The sequence below is a fragment of the Platalea leucorodia genome, assembly GCF_965183815.1.
Source record: "Platalea leucorodia genome assembly, chromosome: Z".
Classification (NCBI taxonomy): Eukaryota; Metazoa; Chordata; class Aves; order Pelecaniformes; family Threskiornithidae; genus Platalea; species Platalea leucorodia.
In genome coordinates, this window is record NC_138858.1 from 51,840,175 (window position 1) to 51,865,550 (window position 25,376).

Here is a 25,376-nt window from a genome sequence, read left to right on the forward strand (position 1 = left end):
GAAAGAAAGAAGCTGAACAGAAAAACCATAAATAACCAAAAAGACAGTGCTGTACTTTAACAAGTAGTGGATCATACCCATATGGAAATATGTCAAATTCTGTTCTGAGAACAGAAGCTTTATTTTTTCACTGATACATAAAAATGCTCCACCCATTCTGGGTAAAGACTATACACGGCAGATGTAATATGAAAACAGGAGGCATCCTATGGAATGCAGTCCCAAACTAAAATATTAGCAATATTTCAACTCACACTATGCAACTAAACTATATTTTAATAATCTCAATTTAAAAGTATTTTGACAAAGAGCCTTGGTCAGATAAATCCCACTAACATTATACATGGTTGTCAAGTCAACTGAAAAAATACTTCTACCTCATAAAACCTCTAAAACTTGTTTAAAAAGCACTGCCAGATTTTTTATTTTCACTGTGCTTTGCAAATGGCAGATGATGACCTGATTATCACCACCACGGTCCACTTAAATGCATGGTAGTGCACCTGAACAAGAATGATGCTATTAAACTAGAAACAGGCAATGAAGGCACAAAGACTTAAGTAGTATCAAAGACTTAATATAGGAGCAGTTAATTGGGAGAGTTCAGACAGATGTGGAGAATTACTTTAGGTCTATCTCTAAATAAAAAAAAAAGCTAGAATTAAAAAGATTAAAGAGTTCCACTCTACTGTTCAGAGATTTACAGCCACTAACAGGAGAGGGGTTACGAAATAAGAGATGGATTAGGAAAACCACAAGAGCAAGTACCCAAGGAACCAGGGGTAGGTTGTTGAATATTCAGTATAATGAACAGATTCCCAGACCCTAAAAGATAACAGTTCAGCCCAAGAGATATAAGCAGCAGAGGAATGATGACTGTAAATTGCAGATCCACGATAACAGCACCAGTTTAAGCTCATGACAGAATGAAAATGACGGAAAAAACTTTCCCTTTGTGAAGGAGATAGTAAACCTCTGAATGCTGCTGCCAGTTTATACCTGTGATGTGTGATGGGAACAGGGTGCCACGTGGTTTCTTTCAAAATTCATATTTTTATAAATGATCACTACTTAGCAGTTGTAAATTTCCTGCAAGCAGTACGCTACGGATAATTATGCCATAGATTTTTTTTCCATTCTAACAAATAAAAAACATATAATGGATTGTATTACTTAAAAAAATAAAAATAAGAATTAATTAAAAATCATTATTAATTACAAGGTGTTATCCTCCCTATCATTTCCACTGTTTTCTTTTTTGTCATCGTTATGTGCAATACTACGTTAGAGCGATCAAAACTTCTTAAACTATGGACTTGGAAACAACAAGGTTTAAAAACTTATATGGCATTTAATAGCAAAATGATTGTCCCAACCGTTTGTCTAATCTGAAATTTTGCATATCACAGTATGACAAGGATGTACTTGATAAGTGAAAATAACACCACTCACTCGACTATCACAGACGGGGAGACGGAAGCTGCACTACTTTGTTAGTACTTGTATTGCACTTTTTCAACAAAAAAAGTTTTATCACACTGCTGTCTTTATAGAGAAAATTATGTAAACAAACAGACTAGTAGCAGGTTTCCATAAGCTATCTCATAGAATTAATGCAAAAAATATGCATTACTGTATGTTGGCTTTTTTTTAAATCCCAGTTAGTGAAACAATAATTCTTGTATCATTTTTTTGTAAGTAAGTGTTTTAAAACATATGAGGGCTTCACAGATCATTGCATAAATGGGATAAGAATGGTTCTACTTGTAAATGAATTATTTAGCCTGAAGTGAATTGAAAGGCAAGTAACCTAGCTACAGAAAAACTATGACGGTAAAAACCAGAAGATGATTTCTTTTGGAAAAACTTTCTCTTCAAAGGAAGAACCTACTGGAGAAGGAAAGCTCAATCTCCGTGTTAAAAATTCAATGGTAAAAATAAAAAATCAAAAGAAATGTGTTTACGCAATGAATATTTCTCTTTTGTGAATCATTGCTCATTCTCTAGGATGTTGGCAACTCCGATTACATTTTCAGTCTTCAAACAATTGGGTAAAAAATACAACATGTATATTAATACATGGACATGAACGTATGCTGCATGCTAGTGTCCAGCTGAGTTGGTAACTTTTGCTAAACAGCTGCTTTCTTCTCTATCACTCCAACACTTCTACCACCATGCTTCAAGAAGCTGGATCTAGACCTAGCATCGTGTGATGGTCCTTTGTCTTAAGTATATAAATAATGATGTAAAGCTTTCACATGACACGTGTTTAGCATCATAACATGAACGTACATATGGTCCCTTGCTAAAGTTTTTACAGAGAGTACCGAATATGAGAAAAGTATTCACCTCTGGCAAATACGATACCCATGCCACATCCTGCAAACTGCAGTACTTCAAGATAAACAGTTATGCCTACGGTTTATGACTAATCTTATGCCAAGAAAAAACACTGACATTTCGCATGTCTTCAATTTGAAGAAAATACATCATCAGGAAAAAGACGTTGAGCTGTCATGTACTCTGTGAATAGACCAAAAACCACCTTAAGTCTCCTTATTAACAAAACCCAATGACACTATTGTGATCTTTTGCCAACTTTTTCACAGCTATTTAAAATGTATCAGGCTATCACTTAAGCCTATGCATCCTGTAGACTGTTGTTGAGTTACTAACTGTTCAGTTTACAAATGCTATTCTAAGGAAAATTAACTGTAAATCCATCCTGAAACATTATAGTCTGGCAGAAATGGAAGCCTTAATACCTTGCTAGAGAAAGAGTTGACTAACCTTCTAAATTTCAAGTACAAAATTACCGTATCTTTTTAACTGACAAAAAATGTTGATGCGGTGCTGCTTCACTGTCTCAGTGCTTCACTTCTTCCTGAGCTGTTTCTTTCCTCAGCTGACTAGCTACCAGCAAAAGGCTAGCGAGGCTTGATTTCTGCCAGGCGTTGTTGTGATGTGTTTGCATAAAATAAGATCTTTCTTGAGCCTCTGTCTGTTCTTAGAATTGGACTGATTCTTTTGCATGGTTCAAAGCTATTTTTTGTCATGGTTTTGAATCACCATATAGATTTTGAGAGTAAGAGTAAATGGAAATGCAAAGTTTGTAATAAACTGCATCCTTTTCTGTCATCTCTAATTGCAAGCGTATTTTGCTGAACAATTTCCAGACCACTGGCAAGTTTGGTATGATATACCCATTTGCCCAATAAGGCCCTAGGCTGATTTAAGTCAGCATACCTTCATGACTGTGGAACACAGGTGGCTACTTTGATATGCATGCAGGAAAACCAGAGCCTATAGATTTTTAAAGAACTTACCTACTAAAGCACGAAAACTGAATGACAAAATCTAAGGTGATCTCAAGAACCTTGGTGCTGCTTTTTTGGGACAATGCTATTTTTTGCCACTACTTTCTGTTTACTATCATTGGAGGCGTATCAAACGTCCTGCTTGTATGGTTCAACATCTAATCGATACTTTGAATTTCATTAAAATAAGTTAAAAAAAAAGAGAGACAAGGATATTTTAAAAAAGGCTTTAAAGATCAGTCAGTGCACTGTGGGGTTTTTATTGCAATAGTTTTGAACAGTTACCTTACGGATTCTTTCCCTAATCTAACAGAAAAAAAAGGCAGCATTTGTGATGAAACCACTGTGGTGTTTCTCATATAAATCATTTTTGAAATAAAGAATATATAATGCTGAAATGCAGTACAAAGGGAAAACCTCACTATTACCTTTTATCAAAACAATAAACTAAGTAGCAACGAAAAGGGGAAGCGTGGTATCTTTCTTGTTAAGAGTAAATTTAATAAAGCTAGTTTCTTATCAAACAAGTAGTATGCTTTATAGATGAAGTTTCCTGTAAAGTGAACATTTTTGAACAAACAGGACAGAAAATGTTACCGCAGACAGTAAAACAATACCAAAATAATACAAAAATATGTCCGTGTTTTATGCAGCTATCCACAAACTGCCGAGAAGTACAGCCATTTCTCTGTAAATCTGTCAGTGACACAAATAAGTGCATGGGAAAGATAATTTCTTACAGTTTGCTGGGCATGTATATTTTAAATCATTATAAAGCTCGATTTTGCAAACTGTGGCTGTGCTTTTCAAACTGGATTGCTCAAAATTAGGTTCCTGTGTCTACTCTTCAGTTGACAGTCAACAATAACTTCATTTTGAACAAAAAACTCGGTAATGATGAAAATCAGTGGAACCAGTTAAAGCTTAACATCTCTGACATATCCATAGATTCAGATAGTTGGATACAGAAGCAGCCTTCTGTATCCAACTATCTGAATCTATGGATATTTCTATATGTACAGATAGATTAATATCTCTATCTGCATATCTAAACTTAGACTGAGAAACCCAGCTTTGGACCGTTAGACAAAAAGGACAGAAAAATTAAGGAAAGAAGCAATGGGGGGGAAAAGAGAGAGTCTGCACAGCTGGGAGGAGGCCACAATGACAGGCACCTCCCCTGCACCTTCTATCCATTGCCCCTTGGTTAAATACCCTGCACTTTGCAAACATCTTTTAAGTCAATGATTCATCAACAAATCAGAGCTGGCTAAATATATGACATCATGGTATCTCTCTTATGCAGATCTATTTTAAGAGAAGTGCTATGCACAGCATATAACAGATAGGTGTATTTTGAGATTTGTCTACGCTTCCTAGAAATTCATTCACTTACTGTTTATGCTTATAACTATGAAGGGATTTTCTCACGTTTGAATGTCCCAGTGCTCGGAATGCTAGGGCTCCAAAATTTTGCTAGCCTGTCTCCTTCATGCTAGTATACAAATTATACAGTGACAAAAACGATCCAAAATTTTAAGAGGATGTATTTTAATTAGAAGGCATATGTCTTTCGGTATAGGAATTACAGACAGAAATAGAGGAACAGTTTCACATCAAGGAGAGGGGAGATAGAAAAGCATAACCTGAAATAAGAAGGTCTTGACCTGCAGTAAAGTTGGTACTGTAAAGCCAAAATAAAGAAAAAGCCTTTGTGGGTGCCAAGAAATTAATTTCTCAGCCTCCTAGATCAACAAATTTAGAAATCCTATTGGCTCCTAACTTACTAATTACAAAGAAATAATTTATAAGTCAGTGTTAGTGAAAAAAATCCAAAAACATGAAAGCAGAGGCTTAAAAGTTCTAATATTTTAGAAGAGAAGGCCTGAAGCTGGAAAAAAAAAAGATCACTGGAAGTTAATAAAATAAAATACAGTCACATTGAACCTAGTAGTTTCCTATTTTTGCTCTTTCACTCGAATCAAAAGCCTGAGTAACGGATTGCAGGACAACCTTGGGAAACATACTCTACTAATGAAGGCAGTTGCAAAGGAACTGTACTTGTACTGAAACACTTCTGCAGTTGAGGAGCCTCAAAAGACCACCTCCTACAGCATGAGCTCCTTAGTACTTTCACCAGTTTTTGTTTCAAAACTATTCTTCAACTTATCACACCTGCATTTATTTCTGGGAACAGGTTTCAGCTTCAACAACTGCTTACCTCATGATTTCATACTGTGGTCCAATGTGCTGAGATCGTATATTATTTCATTTACGGTTCATTTCTTAATCAACTAAAATATTCTGAGCATTCAGAAACATTAATTTGGCGGCCTTCTCAGAGCAGAAAATTGCACCACAGATTGAAAGTATGTTTCTTCTTTTGTGGTGAAATAGCATTACAGTGTCACTTTTTTATGTTCTAATTCGTTCTAAAAAAAATACTTATCTCACATTCTGGAATGTAAAATAAATGTAATTAAATAATTATCCAGATAAGAACAGTACAATCTGTTGCATGGCTAGAAGTCAACTAGCTCATGTAAAAAGAGAAAGGTCCCGTGGGACAGGTAATTTCACCAGTGTGATTCAAATCGTGGATTGTTCATCTAAATCCTGTTTTCAGGAATGAAAAGTGTATTCTCTTAACACAGATACCGACAATTACAGTGCCAATATAGATACATTTCCTTGTTTGGGGAAACAAAAGAAAGCTTTGCTTATCATGAGTTAGTAGGAATTACAAACTCTGCCTTTGTAGGCTGCCCCAGAAAAGGGGAAGGCACATGGAAGGGGAGGGACTCTTTCCATTATTCAAGACAGGCTGCTGTTGCTGACCAAGCAGACAGAGTTTTCTTCTTCTATTTTTTTCCCAAATGAATCCCCAAAACCCTCTCCTGGGGAAGGTAACCTTTGAGGAAGTTGCTGGACTAACAGGTAGGAGACTCAAAGCTCTTGGTCTACCCCACAAATAGGTATTTTGGAAAGAGAAAAACAGTGCCACTATCCTGCAAAACCTCTCTACGCCTCTTTCTCAAGATAGAAAAGTCATTAAAACGTAACCAGTGGGTGGTCTGTATGCATATCCACCCAGGTACCAAGTAAGGCTTTGTTCTTTCTCTCACAGCTGAATGATAAGAGATCAAAATAAATGCTAAACAAATACTTTGATTTAACATCTGAGACAAAATGCCACGTGTCACATGCCTTAATTTAGTGATCCTTACTAATACGAATCCTACTGTGCACGGTTTTATCAGTGGAAGTGACCGCTACTGCTCCTGAAGTTTCTCATTATCCCTGTGATTAGGTGGTTTTCAAGATGTAAGGAGGGCTTCTATCAAACCTAACTAATACCTTTGCTTTCCATGTGCTAATCCTGTTCCTTGTTAAACACAAATTCAACTGTAAAATTCTACTTTAACCTCATAAGTATCAACATAGCTCTTGTTTTAGTTAATTTAATGAGATTCCCTACTCCACATTAGTAACTCATTCACAAAAATTGGTAGACAGTTGCTTTTATTATTCTTGTTGATTTTATTGCGTTCCGTTACCATATTTTGGACTGTGATAACAAAAATGCATGGAGTAACTGATGCTCCATTAGCATTTCCTAATCTCCCACTTAAAGCTCTCCAAGTTCCACTGGATATCATAGGGTTGCTGAATATCGTCAAAAAAATAGATATGTTGTTTGCTCATGAGCTATTGAGTAGGTGACTGAAAAATTCCACAGACTTCCCATTTGAAACTACAAAATAGCTGGTAGAATATCCTGAATTTTAAAAATGCGTACATTTCGTATTTCACAAAACGCTTAGCAGAAAAAGAATGCAGGTGTGTAGAAAAAGGATTCTGAGGAATTCCACCGGTATCTCCTTCAACTATTTAGAACAAATTTTAACGTACACTTAGAGCACATAATAATTGTTAATTAATGTATTTTCAGATAACTGCAGTTTACATCTATCCTTTATTTCTCCATGCTTCAGAAGGAGTCATACCCCACAGACAGCAATCCATGTAAGTAAAATGAAGGTATAAGTGTTATTTGATAAGCAAAATAATAGCATTCTCCGTCTTCTTCTCTCAGTTCTCCACATGGAGACAATGTCTTTTAATTCATTGTTGTTAGTTTTTATTCCGTAAGATGATTTCATTATAGAATCACCTAGTTGCTCCTTAAATTTATTTTAATAAATAGCATTTGATTATTAAAACCAGCTCCATCAATGTGTTACAGTTTTTAGTCTCTGATTACAAAGACTGGCTCTTAATATTTCAAGATGGAGCTCAAAAATCAATTGTTGACCTACAACATTATTTCTCAATGTCATTAAAAGATCCTCTGCTTTCAGACATACATGGCTGGAACAAAGACACTTCGTATTGCAAAGCAAGGTTTAGTTTGCCATTGTATTTCATTGAGAATATTTCTGTTTTAATTGGAAAAACTAAGAAATCCACAGCACAGCGCTTAATAAACATCCATGTATTGGAAGTATTCAGTATAAGTAACTGTAATTGTTCCACTATGTTCCTGTGCAAGCAAACCTAGATTTCAGCACAGGGGGTATACCCCATGCCCCTCAAAGTCCCCTAAACCTCTGATTATACAAATGATGCCAGTGATATTAGAGGTCTGCCAAATTGTTCTGAGTTTGCAAATGATCATGAGATTTTACCAGAGACAAATGAATGTCAAATACATAGATATCAGCATGGAGGCTGGCATATAAAAGCAAGCCCTCCAAAAGCAAACTGTTATCTTTTTCAAAGGTACTTTTATACTCATCAATACAATGGCAACTGTGAATGCATTTGTTTCTTTATGTGCTTAGGCTGATCAATGAAAATCTACAGAGTCTATATTGCATACACTCTCAGTCTATTTGAATGATAATTGAGGGGCAAGTATATTATTTGTCGTGCAGAAGACAAAAAAAATTAAGGGTTTTTGCTTCCTAATTTGAGAGGCAAAGTCTTTGAGAAAGTTTTTACTTCTCCTATGCTGCTGAATAACACTCTCTTCACAACAAGAGCAACTAGAATGGTTAAAGACATTAGACAGGAAAAGAAGGTAGTAGGTAAATGACTTCAAAGATTCAGAAAGTTTGTGAAAATTTTCTAGAAAACATGATGCGTTCAAAGAGGAGAAGACTTATGACTGGTCTAGATGGTGATCATTTAATCTCCATTTCTGAGACAGTTAACCAGCAAGACAAATCTCTGTGAGAAATACTCTAGTTACATTTGAATCTCTTGAGGTCCTTTTCAATGGGACCTTCATTCAAATGTTTGTCTTCAGATATTTTCATATTGTCTCTCCAGAAAGGGTCAACTACTTCTAGTGTGCTCTTCGCAAGTGCCAGGGCTAGGCTGGCAGACAGAGACCGTCATGCAGAGAAAACAAATGTCTCTGGAATATCACCTTGCTCTCTTTGGGGCAAGACCACTCTATGTTAGATTGCAATGGTTAAGGACTCTGGGTCCACAATGAAGCGGACATCAAGCTGAATGCCTCTGCATGTTTTGCACTGGAGGCCGCCCCTTATTTTTTATTTTTTGTTGCAGCTGTTTAGATAACTCTGACTACCTGTTCTTTCACTTTTGTGGTAGTCGTCTTAATTTCTACGTGGCTTGTTACTAGCCTTCTTCATGAGGTTGAATTTCCTGAAGAAATGTGTGGTTCAGATAACATCCTGTCCTTTACTGTGAAACCAGATTTGGTTTATTCTTTATTTCCATTGTTTTTAAACACCTATTACAGTACTTGCAGAGAAATGTGAGAATTTCTCTAAGGACATCCAAATGCCATTATGACTGTGAGAATATGATGGCTGGGGTATCATCACAATTTGTTTTTCCAAATTTATTTGAATTAATATGGAGGGATTTGAAAGTTCTGAAAGTTTATAGTGTAGCCTTTAACATTTTTTTCCCAGGATTCATTTATCAGCAATTCAGGTTTTTATGTCCCTTCTCTTCCTCAGTCCCACAGCAATGCAAAGCCATGAAAATATTTCAAGTTGAGGACCGAATGCAACAAGAGTTACAGAGCCTGGCCTGTGCAGCAGTCTTGGAAGAAATGCTAGACAGCAACAGTGAGCTTCCCTGTCTAACTTCTTGCAGATACTGTGTGGCATCCAGTAGCCCTTAGAATGCCAAAGATAGGTCTGACTTGTCTGCTGCAAGACAAACCCTTCTTTATAAGATCAGTATCCCACATTCTCAAATCTGCTAGTGCAGAACCAACACATCACCCATAACTTTGCAAAAATTTTATACCTGCTTCCCGTTCTCCTCATCTAGGATTTTGTACATCACCATTTCTCAGGAAGCATAAGGTGTTACACTTCTTGTTGATCAAGATGCCTCTTTTTTCAAATCCAGTAATTCCGCTGCCAAGCTTTTTATTCTCTAAACATATTTTTATTGTGCAGGGCATACAGCAGTACTTAGATTTCTCTAAATCATCTGGTATTATCATACCTGCCTCAAACAATTTTCTAATTTACTCCAGCAGTGAACTTATTTGCAGATCATATTCAGTTATTGTTTCTTTCCCCTTATCCCTGGTTTACTGTCATAAGAACAAGTGTACAGAAAATGCATTGTCCTCCACCCACCCCCCTTCTAATATTAGCAAACGCTACAGTGAAAAAAAGAGAGAGGACAGCATGCGGCTACAAAACACAAACACATTTTTCTTCTGAAGTCTTTCCTTTATCGTAACTGTTACTCAAACAGGCCGGCTTATAGTAACCTGGAGTTGCTTTCTGCAGTTATGAAAACTCAAAAAAACAGGAAAGATCCATTTCATGCAGCATCTAATACTCCCGTTACCCTTTCCCTCCAAGTTATATAATTGCTCTGAATTTGCTTATTTTGCATCCAGGACAAATTCTAAATAGAAATATTTTAAGTTCCAATTCTTTCTTGTAATCAACTGCATGTTTCAACATTAGACGCTATGACCTCCATTCGCAGAGAGCTTTGACCAAATTTAGGGCAAATCACTTTTAATTCAAAGGGTTTGTCCTAAGATACCTAACCTCAACGTTCAGAGGATCAGAGGATTTAACAAAGCCTCCCTCTCTGCTGTCACTGTGAAGCTGCTCTTCTGAAAATGTATATACAGATACCTGGAGCAGACTCTGCAGGTAAAAATGACAGATTAATACACACCTCCCTTTAATTTTATTATACTTTAAAATAAGAACTCTCCTACTTATTTCTCTTTAACAAGTACTGAAGCCAAGAATCAAATACAACCTTCACTAATAAATTTGATTATTGCAACATAAGAATTTTTCGCTTTTGCTTCAAAGTATTCCTCACGGAATGAGTAACAACTTCCAATCCAATTGTGAAGCATAGTTACCTTCACCTTCACTTTGTCATCCTTTTCTGTTAAGGGGAGGAAAAAACAATATTAATGTTGTGATGACTGATGACCATTATACACTTTAATGGGATCTATCCCGAGAAAGCCAAATTAAATAAGGGCTCTTCCAACTCATGATCTCATGAAAATGTTTGTTGGCAACAATAGTCAGAGCTGGATCTGATACACAATACCACAGTCCCAAAAGAAAAAACATCTTGGGGCACCTGCTTTTCCTCTAGACAATGTCAGTCCTTCCAGCTAACCTAGTTATTGTGTAGCTACAAAGATTCCTATATTACTCCAAGTCGTAAACACTTTCTTAATTTACATACTATATATATCAATACATGTCACTATTATCATTAATAACAAGACCATTGTTTTCCAAAGTTTTCATCAAATTTAAAAGCTTTCCTAAAAGAAAAAAGGAAAAACTGAAGTACACAGTCAAATTAATCAAATCATAGTAATATTACATGCAAACAAATACTAGGCTTTGTTATCCACATACTTACTTGTGACCCATTTCATGGGCAATGGTAAAAGCGAGATTCAGACCATTGTCTTCTGCAATTATACATTTTCGTTTTTCGCTGCACATTCCACTCAGATATGCTATACCTAGGAAACATAACCACCATATCCAATTATTTTTTACTACTAACTGTATGTATTATGGCATTATTGACCCCAAACAGGTTGGAAATCTTATTGTGGTCAGAGCCATCCGAATATATAAATAAGTATCTGACAAAGGTTTATTTATTCATAAGCTACAATGACTGATTTCAGCACAAAATTGGACAAAAGATAGCAAAGAAATCGCAAGCAGTGGTACTATTACCTGATAGTAAAATTACCTGATTACATTGACTGCAATGTGCAGAAAATGTATTCTTTAAAAGCGTTGTTAGGTACCTTAATGAGATGTGATGAACACACATATGAATATCGATATTACTGTAAATGAAAAGAGATTTCTACAACAATAGGACAAAAATCTGAACAGGTATTCCCTCTGACAGACTCAGAAGAACACAATGCAAAGCACAGAGCCGTGTCCCTGCATTATCACTGTTAAGTACTGATAGAGTGTTCAGCATGTTTATGATTTTGAAAATGTGTAAAAGAGTCAGGTGTCACAGAACCAGAAGAATTCATACGAGACTGCAGCCTGACAAACACACTAATTGTAGACACTATAATGCCTCTACTATATAATACCTAAGTTTTCAAAAAATAGAAGCCTGAATGGTAGGCTTTTGAGTTCAAGTTCAGCTTCTAAAAAGTCGAATGTCTCTAATTGTAAAAGCTTGAGGAACACACAGCTTAATTTGGGTAATGGCAATTTTTTTCAGACCACAAATACGTTTAGCAGGGACCTATTGTCACCGCTTGTTGCTTGAAATTTCAGAGTAAGCAATCAAAACGCCATTTCAAGTGTTTGGCCTTCTTCCCAGGAACATCCTTTCAATGGAGTGGTGCCCTCTGGATCAACATACCTGCTAGATGTTTGCATGTAAAGGTCAAGTTTGAAATGTTTGACAGTGTTTGAAATTTAGTCATAATTAGCATTCTAAGTTAACAAGATAAAAGTCATTCTTCTTACAATCCAACTACTTGTCAGTCTGTGAGAACAACGCCTCATGCACAACATGAAATTCAAGTAGTAACCCCACCACTAGTCTGGAAGTGTTGCTCTCAACAGAGATGGCTGAAAGTTTTTGGACACGGCACTCATGTGAGAAAACATGCTGTTCAGGACTGAACAAAACAATCACAAATTAGATTTGAATAAGGCAGAATACTTCAACGTTTACTACATCTTTCCAAAGAAGGGAGAAAAAATGGACCAGGGGTAAAAGTAATTTGGGATAGGAAAAAAGGCAAAACATGTTCAAAGCAAAAAACTGGAAGTCCTTCAAATGACACCTCATGCTAAATGTAGGTATCCTTTATATCAACTCTACTGAAAATATGAGAAATAAGAAACACTCTGAAATGTAATGATTTATTTCAAATGTTATGCTCCAGTGGCTGAAATAAAAAGAAAAATATTTCTAAAACCATTTTGTGCCTTGTAGTTCCACAATTACATGCATTTTCTTTCAAGTTTTGATGACCAAACTGAAAAAAGATAGAGCTGCTTTTAATACCAGAGCTCTAAGTAGTAGAGCTGGTAACAATACCAGAAGAAGCAGACATCAGAGCCCTGACTTCAGCCAACACCAATGAAATCACAAAGTGCTAACACAAAATAGAAAAATTACTCTTGCCATAGATAAAATCCAGTGCTGCATTGTGAAGTGTTGTGGGCATTCCTATTACTATAATGCAAAATGTTCAGAAATACCTTCCTTACCATGCCGGTTTTGGCTGGGGTAGAGTTGATTTTCTTCACAGTAGCTGGTAAGGGGCTATGTTTTGAATTTGTGCTGGAAAGAGTGTTGATAACACAGGGATGTTTTGGTTATTGCTGAGCAGTGCTTACATAGAGTCAGGGCCTTTTCTGCTCCTCATACTGCCCTGCCAGTGAGCAGGCTCGGGGTGCACAAGAAGTTGGGAGGGGACACAGCCAGGACAGCTAACCCCAACTGACCCAAGGGATATTCCAAACCATATGACATCATGCTCAGCAATAAAACCAGGAGAGACATTGCGGGGGGAGCCACCGCTCAGGGACTGGCTGGGCGTCGATCGGTTGGTGGTGATCAACTGTTTTAATTTGTATCACATGTCTTTCTTGGGTTTTCTTTCTCTCTCTTTGTTGTTTTCCTTTTAATTACAATTATCTTTATATTATTATTATTGTTGTTGTTGTTATTATTATTATTACTATTATTATTATTGTTGTTGTAATAATTATTGTTATGTTACTTCAATTAGTAAACTGTTTTTATCTCAACCCATGAGTTTTCTTACTTTTACCTTTCTAATTCTCTCCCCCCGTTCTGCTGGCGGGGAAGGAGTGAGCAGCTGTGTGGTGCTTAGTTGCCATCTGGGGTTAAACCACGACAGTTACTGATGAAGGCTATCCTCAGTTGGATAACACTTATTTGCTGGCATCTACAGAAGGAGAATTCCCAAACCTCCCTCTGCCTGTTGGTGCTGAGTATGAACTGAAAATTGTCTGATGTTGTCTAGTTTTTTGTAGCGAAAAGAAGTCCCCTAATCTCTTTTGGCCTCTAAAATGGCAGGTTCAAGTACATCAGCAATATCTTGCTTTACAACAACATGAGTACTATCTGTTGTTGTATACTATCCTGCCTACCCCCCCAGTTTATTCCCAAAGAACTATGCATATTGTAAGTTTCATACCTATTCTGCAGAAGAAGCAGTCAGGAGTAGTAGGCATTTTCAACGATACTCAATATATACCACCAATAATGTTTTTAAACTTAGCATTCCTTGAAGGGAATTGATTATGTTTGACCTTTTTAAGTGTAGCATACAAAACATAAGACTTGCATTTCGTTTAGATTAAATTAGATTTCTGATTCTAGAAATGTCCAAAAGCATCAAATGCAACTAATGCTTTATGACTTTTCCCCTATTAAACAAAGTCAGCCTCATCTGTGAAAGCCACATCCAACAGCAGCTACTGGATGTAAATCAGCCAACTACTAGCCGTGAACTAGTTTCATGTCTTGTCCTTCATTATTAATTTCACATGTAAAGAAAAAGAAACTGGCTTCAGTAAGCAGCTGCTCTTGCTTAGTTGTCTCTGCATTAGGAAAGAGAAGGAATTTCTTCTTTAAATGTATGTATGTTCACTGCAGCTTCCTGTGGCTTATTAACACAGCTGGAACTGCTCCAAGGTTAAATCCACAAGGAAAAAAAAAAACAACGAACAATTGCTGCCTTGTTATGATTAAGCTATTCCCAGTGAACCCCACAGTCTCAACACACAGCTTCACATTAAAACACTTGGTATCTGAAAAGCGTTGGCTAGAAAGCAGTAACATCATCTCACTGACAATTTAAGGACAGATCCTGTTATTTATCTATAAAGCAAGCTGTGTTTTGAAACAAAAAAGCACTAAATGAATACATGCCAAATGTAAAATATTCAAATTACCTCACTCTGTAGTTAACTATTTCTCAAGTTAATTCAGAAGAAAATACATGCAATATCAATTAGGAGAGTAAAGCTTTACCATTGTGCCCTAGCAGAACCACATAAGGGACTACATTTTCTTATCAAACATGTAAATACCCAAATGAAATACATGCTGCTTCAGAAAAGTAAAACTTTTGCCAAAGTCTTAGCAGTGGTTTCTTATTACTGCCATTACAGCTACACGTAGAGATGGCTATTTCACTCTACATAATACGATAAATTATCTTTAAAATGCTCTGGTTTTTTAAGGAGCATCCTCATCACATCATCAAACTATTTATTCTTTCAAAGTAGGCACACATTTACAACTTCTATGTTGAAAAGCTGTGGTTCAGCTCACAGGGATGTTACACACAGCACGTTGCCTACTAAAGTATCCAAGCAAATTTGTCAGCTTTACCTACTCATTCATGGCCCACTGCCCATAAGATGATTAACCCACTACCTGTACTAAAACACTACTGTCAGCATTGCCCACAGGAGCAAAAACTCCACAGTAAAAAAAACAAAATCACATTAAGAAATATACAGTCAAACATACAAACATTGCTCTTTCTCACAGTGACCACACAACGTCCAAGTATGACTTGGATACGTCTGCATTTGTAACAATGCATTCTAAAAGGCTAGCAAATGGTTATTATTTTTCCCTTTAGAGTGATCCAAGGAAATGGAGTTCATATTCTGAAAGTCTTAATCACACAAATTACTTACTTAGCACATCTGAATTTCTTTTCTTCTGAACTTCCTTGGTTTCACAACACATTCAAACTGGGTTTGCACGCCATTAGCTATGTGCTTATTCTGAATCCCTTCCCTCATACTTGCTCCAAAATCTACTTGCCCTTAAAAGAGAAAGACACCCTTCCACATACCACCAGCTTAATCCATTGATATCACCTGGACATCACCTCTACACATTCCTGAGCTATTTCACAGCTCTTCTCTTTTGGGAACAGTAATGTTCTGCTCAGCAGTTTTTTTTTCCCCCAGATTATAAGGCAATAATGACCATAAAAAGCACAGAACAAGGTTCCTGTAACATACTCTTTGATGAAGAGGGATAGGGGATCATTCAGATATCCCTTTTACCAGTGATCAAGAGCAGAGTCTACCTGCATTTCCAGTCCGTATGAAATCAAAATTCCATAAAAAACCAATACATATGTTCTGTTCCAAAGCCTTGAAAACACAACCTGAAAGAACCGAAAAGAGCCTTCGTTTGTATAGCACAGTTAAATAAAAAACCCCAACATTTCCATTTTAAAGCATTTTTTAATGAAGAAGTATGTTGTATTCTCAGGAATCTAGGGATAGTGTGCTCCTTGTTGTGCTATCTATCCATCAGTGAAAACTGTCAAATTTGACCAAGACAAAAACCAGTAAAACAGAACAGATGCAGTGCCTACTGCATTCCCTGTCATCTAGGTAAAATAACGAAGCACAGTATTATTATTGAATGCACATTAGATGTAATTTCAAGAATATTGAAACTCTTTGTGGACTTCAGGAACAATGGATCTATTTTTGTTAAATTAGTATACACACAACTGATATTGCTTAAGCCCATGCTATGAATATAAGTAATATTTATGTATGGAATTTTCTTCTAAAGGTTCTACAACAAGCTTCATAAACAATAGTATAAGACACTGATGAAATGTAGGTAAGCCTGAAATGGATAGAAAACATGCAGAAAAACTCATGACAAGTTGAACTACAAACTTTCTGAAGAAGTCTTTACACTTCAGGAGGAGCTATGCAGTGATACACTCCTGATAGCATGACCTTAGTTTGAATTCCTGATGATGCACAAACCGAGTTAGCCACTGCAATAGAAACATAATTTAATATTCACCTGGCTTTTGATTCACACATAAGTATTTTATATTTCAACTGGCAAATCAATGGGCCTGTGAGCATAAATGATAGTGCTTAACTAGACTTGATTACTAATCTAACAAATTATTTTGTTTAGCAGCCCAGATGCTTTTCTGAAGAAGCAGGAGAAAAAAGCTTTCCACAGAGCTGACACCTGAAAGTCTAATTAGCACAAGCTGTTCTGAAGAGCATCCCAGACACTGCCCATTCCCAGGAAAAAAGAAAGTCTCTTCAGTGATCAGTGAATCAGCAGCCCTTAAACACAGCAGCAATCACAACAACACAGTTAACAACCAAATCTCAAATGCAAACAGAAAAGCCTAGACATTTTTTTTTTTCTTTTTAAAGCGAGAGATATCAACGGTGATGGCAACCATATCTGTATGTGTGTCTTTATATGTACAAAAGCACATACACCCCAATGCAAGACATCAGAAAAAACAACGGGATAAAACCAAATCAACTTCTGTGGCATTTTACGCAAACGTAACTCAAATTTTATTCACCTGTTTTGTTAGTTTATGATTTATGTACATCTTGGAAAAACTAACACTTCCAGAAAAATGCTTTATCAATATCTCATAAGTATGTGATTTTGTGTTTCAGAATAGACTGTGAAGCTTACTCTTCTCCCTTTAAACAAACTGCTGCACTTTAATCCTTAGAGTGGGGAAAAAGTCTAAAAATGGGGAGGGCGTATCAATGTATGCCATATACGCATGAAGGAATTCTGAATGCGTGATTGTACAGTTTTAGGTCCTTAGTTCTTGCACCTTATGAACAGTCCACAGATGTTTAATATGTTACTATAGGGATGGGATAGCAGAGCTGCTGGAAGATACTAATTTTCGTCTTAAACGCAGCCCACATGGGAAACATTTCTCTCAAGATGAATACACAAATGAGACAGTAAGTGAATTTTTCCCCCCACTGTCCACTCCCGGCCTTTGCTGACAAGTGGTGTGGAGATGCTCTGAGCTAAAGTCTACATTCATACTGTCATTTTTAGCAGCCACCAAAGCATTTATTCTCCCAGTCTGGGTATTCCTTCTTAACCTGCTTCAGAGTTTGGGTCCATAACATGTGACGGCAAATAGCTCCAGAGTGTAATTGTGTACAACAGTACATTTTTCTCTTTTTATGAAGACTGCATAGGGATATTCTAATTAAAATATAAAGCTTGATTCATCTATTCAAAGCCACCTACACCTTCCTAGATCTCTGTCAGCTATCTCAATAACAAACTCAGAAGCTCTAGCATATTTAGCGACTCCTCAAGCAGAAGCCAACCACACCTTTTTGACATCTTGTAGCCCTCTGCATACCTTACCTTCTCTTGTTCTACTACAGTCTTTCTGACAAAAGTTATTATAGTCAAAAGGTCAAGGTGTACCATGCGTTAATAAAAGACCAGCATTATGATTTTTCTATGGTTCTGTGTTCTTTCCTCGTCAGTCCTAACAGTCACTTTACTCAGCTGATCAGTGAGCTGACATTTTCAGAGAAGTGTCCGCTATCATTCTCTGATATCTCTCCTGAGTGGTAGCAAAGCCCACAGTTTCACACATAAGCTAAAGACTCTTTTTTCTTCTTAATATGCGTTACTTTGTATTTGGCAATACTTAACTTCATCTGTTCTTCCACTGTCTTTTCAGTATCATGACATTCACCTGCAATTGTTCTCATCAGCTTTATATTGAACTACCCAGAATGTTTCAAACCATATGAAAGCATATTCAGGCTACCACTATTCCAAATACTTTAAGAAGCAAGGCAGCTCTGAATTCAAGGACACCTTCTTCTAATGTAAAGGCTAGCAAATAATTCCCATGTCTTGTTTTTTTAACTTTTAAGCAACACATGAAAAAAATTTCTTAAAAATTTAAAGGAAAAAATTTAAAGCAACAATACACTGTAACATGGCCACTGAGTACAGCCAGTATACTTTTTAAATCTTTTAATTGCCTTTATTTTTTTTGTAAAGGCAACATCACCAAGTGGAAAACTTATCCATAAAAATAAGTGTGAACAGGAAAAGACAAAGATGCAAAAGAAAACTCCATACTAGGAAATGAAAAGAAAAAAGCCATAAATTGAAAAAGAAAAGAATCACAACTTCTTTTCCTCCACATTTGACTTTTTGTTGCACCTGTAATCTAGAAACAGAAAAAAACTTAGTTAGATTGTCCATAATTGACATTGAAGAGGTCCTAAGTCATTCCATTCAGAAGAAAATGTGAAAAATCGCAGCATATGGAGTAATGTGTAATAAAGATTTTCTTTGCTTCACATTTTTGCATACTATTAATATGAAAGAAAAATCAAACTTAATCTTTCTAAGCAATAACTCAATCTTCTTCTAAGAAATTGAACTAGTTTGATCCATTACTCTAACTTCCTCATAGCGTGATTTGCATAAACTATTTTTCTGGATGTTTGTTTTATATGGCATAGAAAATTATTAATAATCTTGATCTACATTTGTAAGTTTAACTTTTGGACAGAAGTAGAAAAATGTATTTTTAGGACTTACACAATAAAGACTTTCAGTCCTTAAATTACATGGGTAAATTATAAGAGTGCCTCACGAAAGCTTCATGGAACTCTGCTGTAGACAAACAAATAAGATGTGACTTTGAAAAGGAGACACCTCACTTCTTTGGCAAGAAAACTGAATGGGGCTTTCCAAAGTAAAGCAGAAGTTTGTCACTTAAAAAGCCAGAAACAGGTTTCAAGCTGAGCGCCAGCCATTTCAGAACAGCTCTCACCAAATACATGCATAAATAAATTCTTCTTGAGGATATGCTTTTCACTGATGCATTGGACAGACATAACAGATACACAGTTTACTTCGAATGAGTACCACATGCCTCAGATTAAGAGTTGGTGCCCGTTTCCTACCATAAAGCTCTGTTTCTGTACGTTGACAAAACCCTTGTTACTCTACAGACAAGGTGGGGAGATGATGACAGTGAACACTGCGGTACCCCACAGGAAGTATTTTTAACAACTCAAACTTGCTTTCTGTGTTTTCCAACTTGTTCTACAATTACATTTCCTTTACCAGTGGGCAATGTGCCAACATTGTTTTGCAGTCTTCCAGGCTGTATTTGCAGCTTTCTCTATCAATCCCTTCCAGGGATCATATTTTTTCCTGGAGCAAAAATGAAGAGGCAAAGCTATTTGTGTGAACTAGTCATTTCCAGTCCTAATGACATCTAAGCATATCACAATTCTGATCTTGGGATTAGCTGTAGTGAAACAGGAATGAGAATTTACTCTTTACAAAGAAAAGCTTCTATTATTGTCCATTACTTTCTTATATACATACACAGCATAAAAAAGACCATTAGGAAGAAACATCTTTTAAAACATTATGCTAGATTGAAAAAAGCAGAGCTTGAATTCTGCTTTTCTTTGGTAGAATGAACCCTAACTTAGAAGCTAAGGAAAGACTGCTATTAACGGATCATCATAATGACTAGAAAATATGTAAACCCAATCATACCTTTCCTTTTATTTATTTACCTTTGTGGCCACATACACCACCACTCCATATTGGCACCTACACTTGTATAAAGCGTTACAAGATGGTATGTGCAGAAGTGGTATGAAGGTTGCGTCTATTCCTTTGGCCAACTGTCTCTACATTTCTGTGTACATATATATACACATTTTTCCTTTTTCCTGCTCTTTTGGTCCTTATTTAGCCCATCTTTCATTTTTCTTTTCCACACCTGCTTTACTTAAATAAACGTGTTTATTTAAAAAAAAAAAAACAACCTTTATTGTCTGGTCAATAAACCCCTAAAACAGAAGGGTCAGATGAGATGGGCAAGGGTGATGTGCTTATGAAGCTGCAGGAAGAATGTAGGCAGTGACTGCCCACAGCTGTTGCAAAGAAAGCTGAACTTATCTCAACAGAAAAGGGACTGGAGGGTTTGTTTTAGATAAATGCCTGTATCAGTTCAGGGGATTAACTGCTTGTGTAAATGTTTTTCCCTGAGTTAATCAAAAGAGTGTGAATGGCTTCTTGAGTTAGCCAGCCCAGCAAGGGGTAAAGTGCATATGTGCCTCAGCCCAACAGAGAGTATAAAAACTGAACAACTGACAAAATGAACTTTGAACAGAGCAATGAGCTTGAGCTGACTTTAACTCACATATTCCCTCCTGGCACCTGGGGATGTCCAGCATCATGACGGTGAGCATATAAAGGCCACTAATGGGAATCAGATGTGTATTGTGATCCAGCTGTATATTGCAATGGCTATACTGCGTATGCACTGACTTCAGTACATTGCCGTGTCACTCTGCTAAATCAAAATCCTATGTAACACCGAATACCTTCAGATAAGTAAATTTTGGTTTAAACATTAAACCCTCCTCATGTGGAATATCTAATATAGCCTGGTCAGAGAGTATTGGATTCTGATAGGCTTGCACTTCATTGCTCCCCACAAAGGATATTCTTTCAAAGCATGGAAGCAAAAGTAATACCAATCAATACAGCATACATACAGAATTAGCCTTTTCTAAAATACATTTTCTTCCTTACTGTTCTCAGTCTGAGTCAAGTTCTGTTCAGTTACTGGCAACTAACCTTGTGTCAGAGCATATGGTAGCTCCTGAACCTGTCAGGAAGCTAGTAGGACCACTACGAGTATCTGGGATATGAAGTGGCTATCTGTGTTTAATAGTGCCACTCAAAAGCCAGGGAGATGGAGGCGTTCTTGAAAGTGGGAAATTCTCTGTGAAGTTCTTCACAGAGAAAAACTATGCTTCAGAAGCATTTAAAAACAAATGTTCCACTGTAAAAACAGGTAACGGGAAAATTATTATCAGGCCTACATATTTCCTTCTAGAACATTTTTTGAGAAATAAAACACCTGATATATGGGAACAAATATCTTGGACGATTAAACAGCCTGATGAACAGTGGATGACTCATATCTGGTATTTGTCCATTCAAAAATCTGTAAGGAATAGATGGCATAGACTCACTGTGACAACTATTTAAAAACAGTCCTCTCACAGAAAGAGAGGAACAAGTTAATTTTCTAGCCCAGTACAAATACTTTCTGCAAAGGTTTTTAGAGGCTTACAGACTGAGGCTTCTGCTACAATATGACTTTAAAAGGAAAAGTAGGAATCACAGACTCTAGACTGAATTCAAAGGGAGGTACCTTTGCCAAAAAGGCAAGTGAAATTTTAGTTTGCCAAGAATACCAGTGTATTACAAGAAATTGCAATTTGAATACTTGCTAGCATTAAGAAACACAAGCTGGCCTCATTTTATGAAGATGACCTTTTCTAATAATTTGTTACAGCTTTCCTATTGTATACTTTCTTGTCACTGCCAATTGTTTAAATTAGTTTTTGGTTTTTTTTTTTCTGTAAGCACTATTTTAAACATACTTTTATAAAAATAACATACAGAACAGCTTGGTCGATTTAAAAATATTTTAAATGTCTGGAATACATTAAAAAAAACCCACATTTTATTTCAAAGTATATTAAAAAAAGCCTCATCATTTAATGTCAAGGGCCCTGACCCAAGGAAACAGGAAGCACAGTGCACAGAACAGCATGTTTATAAAAATGCTGATGTAAGGGTAGGCTTTAGACTTCCAGGGGAGCTATGTCCACTACAGGTACTTTAAAAGTTCCCCTAGTTTTCAAGATCACTTTTGAGGTAGTGTCTTCTTTCTAAATGGAAATTTTACATAACTTCTGTAACCTCAAAACTTAACTGACCTTAAAACTTAATCGTATATGTCATTTCAAGATGATCACGTTTTCTGTAATTCATCAAAAAAAGCAGAAAATACTTATTGCACTCCTACTACTGTACTTTTAAAACCGTCTTTTGTCTCTTATGCTGCTTCTGAGAAAATCTGACTCTCCCCATAAGAAATGGGATGAATAGATGTTATCCTACAACAGAAGATGGTCCAATTACTTGTCAGAACTCCTTCCACTGTTGTGAAGTGTGACTTCACTTTAACATGTTTTAAAATACTATAAGCCTACAACTCTGAACACTTGGGTCAAAATAAATTAGCATCACAGAGTAAAAGATATACTGGAGGCAATTAGAGTTATGTCACTCCGTCCAAATAGTGAAAATATTCACCCAGGTGCTTATCTCTCTTCTTGCCTTCCTGACATCTGGGTTTCAATTCTCACATTCATAAAATGTGCAGTTGCTAAAGTTGCCCCCGTGTTCTGTACATCTATGCACATTGCAATGCCTTTGAATTCACCTGTCTCGTTCCATCAAATCATTTTTTTTTTCTGAATATGCTTCCAAGCCTTGTGTAACATCAACGCCCCTTACCGATTTGATCTACTCATATCACTGATGCTTTTCCTGGTCGTACAAAGATTCCAGCCTTGATACCCCATTAAGCTGATTTTCCTATAATTTAATTTCTGGTGCCTTCTTTCCCTTGTCTTGGTACCATCCTCTGTGCTACAAACTGATGTGAAATCGCTCATGAGACCGTATCATTGTCACTCTAACACACCTTTATTTCTACAACAAAATATGAAGAAAATAAGACTGTCTTGCTTTCTTCTGCTATTTATTTTATTATACTCGTGCTATGGCAATGGCACTGTGTGGTAGAAACATAAAATTGTTCCTTGACAAACAGTGCTTCAGCACAGTAATACAGTTCCTCATTTTCTGCAATCTGGGTGATTCCTGTAAAACATTTCTCATGTTTTCATGACAAAATGAAGCTAAAAGTGATACAAAAGTGATTATTTTACTATTGTTGAGACCCCACTTAAAGAAAACCTTTAGCAATTTTTTTCCTTTTTTTAAAGCATGGTGTAATCTGCATTCTCTTTTGTGTGAGACAAGGGGCAGCTAAGGGGATTGAAAGAGGTATTAGTCTGCTTTTTGTTAGTTTGCTTGTTTGCTTTTTAGAATAATCTATTACTCTATGGCCAAAGTTTGAAGCTTGTGACCTTTAAGTTTTTCACGTGAAGAAATTATACTTTGTTTCACTATTAGAGAGATGGACTTTAAGAAAATGACTGATCTTGGGACTGCTTATAGCAGGCACCAGTAGCACACCTGCTAGGAAAAGTGAATTAAATAGCTAACTGTTTGTTTACACAGAAAACACTGTCTAGATGTGGATGGCTAGCTTAACTAGTATCTTTCTGATAAATGAGAACAAAGGCAGAGCTATCTTGAGAAGAATCTTCCATCACACCTCTTTTCAGCTAAAATTATTTGATTTAGAATTACTACTGCTATCTCCAGATATCCATCCTGTATTCCATCTTCATTAGTGTAACTAAGCATACATTGTTTCATGCTGTATTAGCACATGTGATGAAAGTGGTTATGTCAGTGCTAACTGATCAGCGGCCCAGCTTGCACCTGCACCTGATGACTTTCTTCAAGACCATATCTCAATGTTCTTGCAAACTGCTTCCAACTCAAAAATTCTTTAATTTTGTTCAGATGGTCCTCAAGAAGTTTGAACTCTATGAAAGCAAGCTGAAAAGGCTGGGAGTATCAGGTCTTTCTTCTTCCAGGGAATCCATTACCCAAACTACCTTTGCAAAGTCTGCAAGATGCAAGGTAACCGAGAACTGGAGAAGGCTCCTGTATCCTACCTGTGCAGCACTAGACCCTGACTAGTCCCTGCTTGAGCAGCTGAGTAAAGGAAGACTTACTTGATGAGAAGCTCATATTTTATTCAGGGTAGGGTACCATCGTCCTGACAACATAAAACCTTCAGTACAGACAAAACAGAAATAAAAAAGAACTTGTTGCCATTTAAGTGTCACAAAAGGAAGCTATGAGATGGATTCAAACAGCAAATCTGCCCAAAGGCATTTCAATGAAGAGTGAGCCTTGGCCCTGTCCCTCTGTTCCTTCCTGCCTGTATTTGCGGAGCACTCTTTCTTGTATTTTGACAGCAGTTAGATGCAGTCGTACGGATCATCTGCAGTTCTCTCCAAAAATATGGAGCTCCTTTTGTTTCCTCCTCATTTAAAGGACCTATGTATGACTGCCTACCCATCCCATTCTTCAAAATCCAGAGAAAAATATGCATTCATTACATAGTCTATCTAATTCCATTACGCTGATATTTTTTTTTCCATTATATAGCTACGGGACACAGCAACTGATGCATTAGTCACAATGAGCTACCTGGTCTCTCTCATTTTGAAAAACCTTCAATGCAAAATACTATGCAAGGTTGACTACTGAAATATAACTTTGCAAATATTTTTTTTGAAGGGATGAAAATACTATACACAAGCATATCTACCAAGAGCTAAACACAAGACTCTCATATTAGAGAAACAGCTGGCTAGGTAGAGAACAGGTATACCTTACTTTACAGCCATATATTCTGCATGTCTTTAATTTGTAATATTTGACAGCAAATTTTATTTTTCATTTTCAAAATTTAATTGTATGCATGATACATGAAATGAAGAGCAATTCTTTATACAAACTAATACAGAGTATATATCAATATTATAGCATGTATATAGAGTAACTGACTATTGATGCATGATTATTTACAGTTGCCAACCCACACAATTTTATTATGAATGTACACAAGATTTCATCCAAATGTTTTTCACATAAAAACGGCCTATAAAAGAGAAGTACTGAAGTTGTAAAATC

General features: G+C 36.5%; 1 protein-coding gene across 1 annotated transcript in view; it reads right to left on the reverse strand.

Moving 5' to 3' along the window:
- Positions 1 to 25,376, reverse strand: part of ADAMTS19 (ADAM metallopeptidase with thrombospondin type 1 motif 19) — a gene marked incomplete at both ends in the record, with an annotated part of 153,604 nt that overhangs the window by 66,811 nt on the left and 61,417 nt on the right. The window contains one exon of the mRNA XM_082335783.1: positions 11,229 to 11,334. Within this exon, the coding sequence (XP_082191909.1) occupies positions 11,229 to 11,334 (106 nt within the window). The remainder of the gene's footprint in view (positions 1 to 11,228; positions 11,335 to 25,376) is intronic.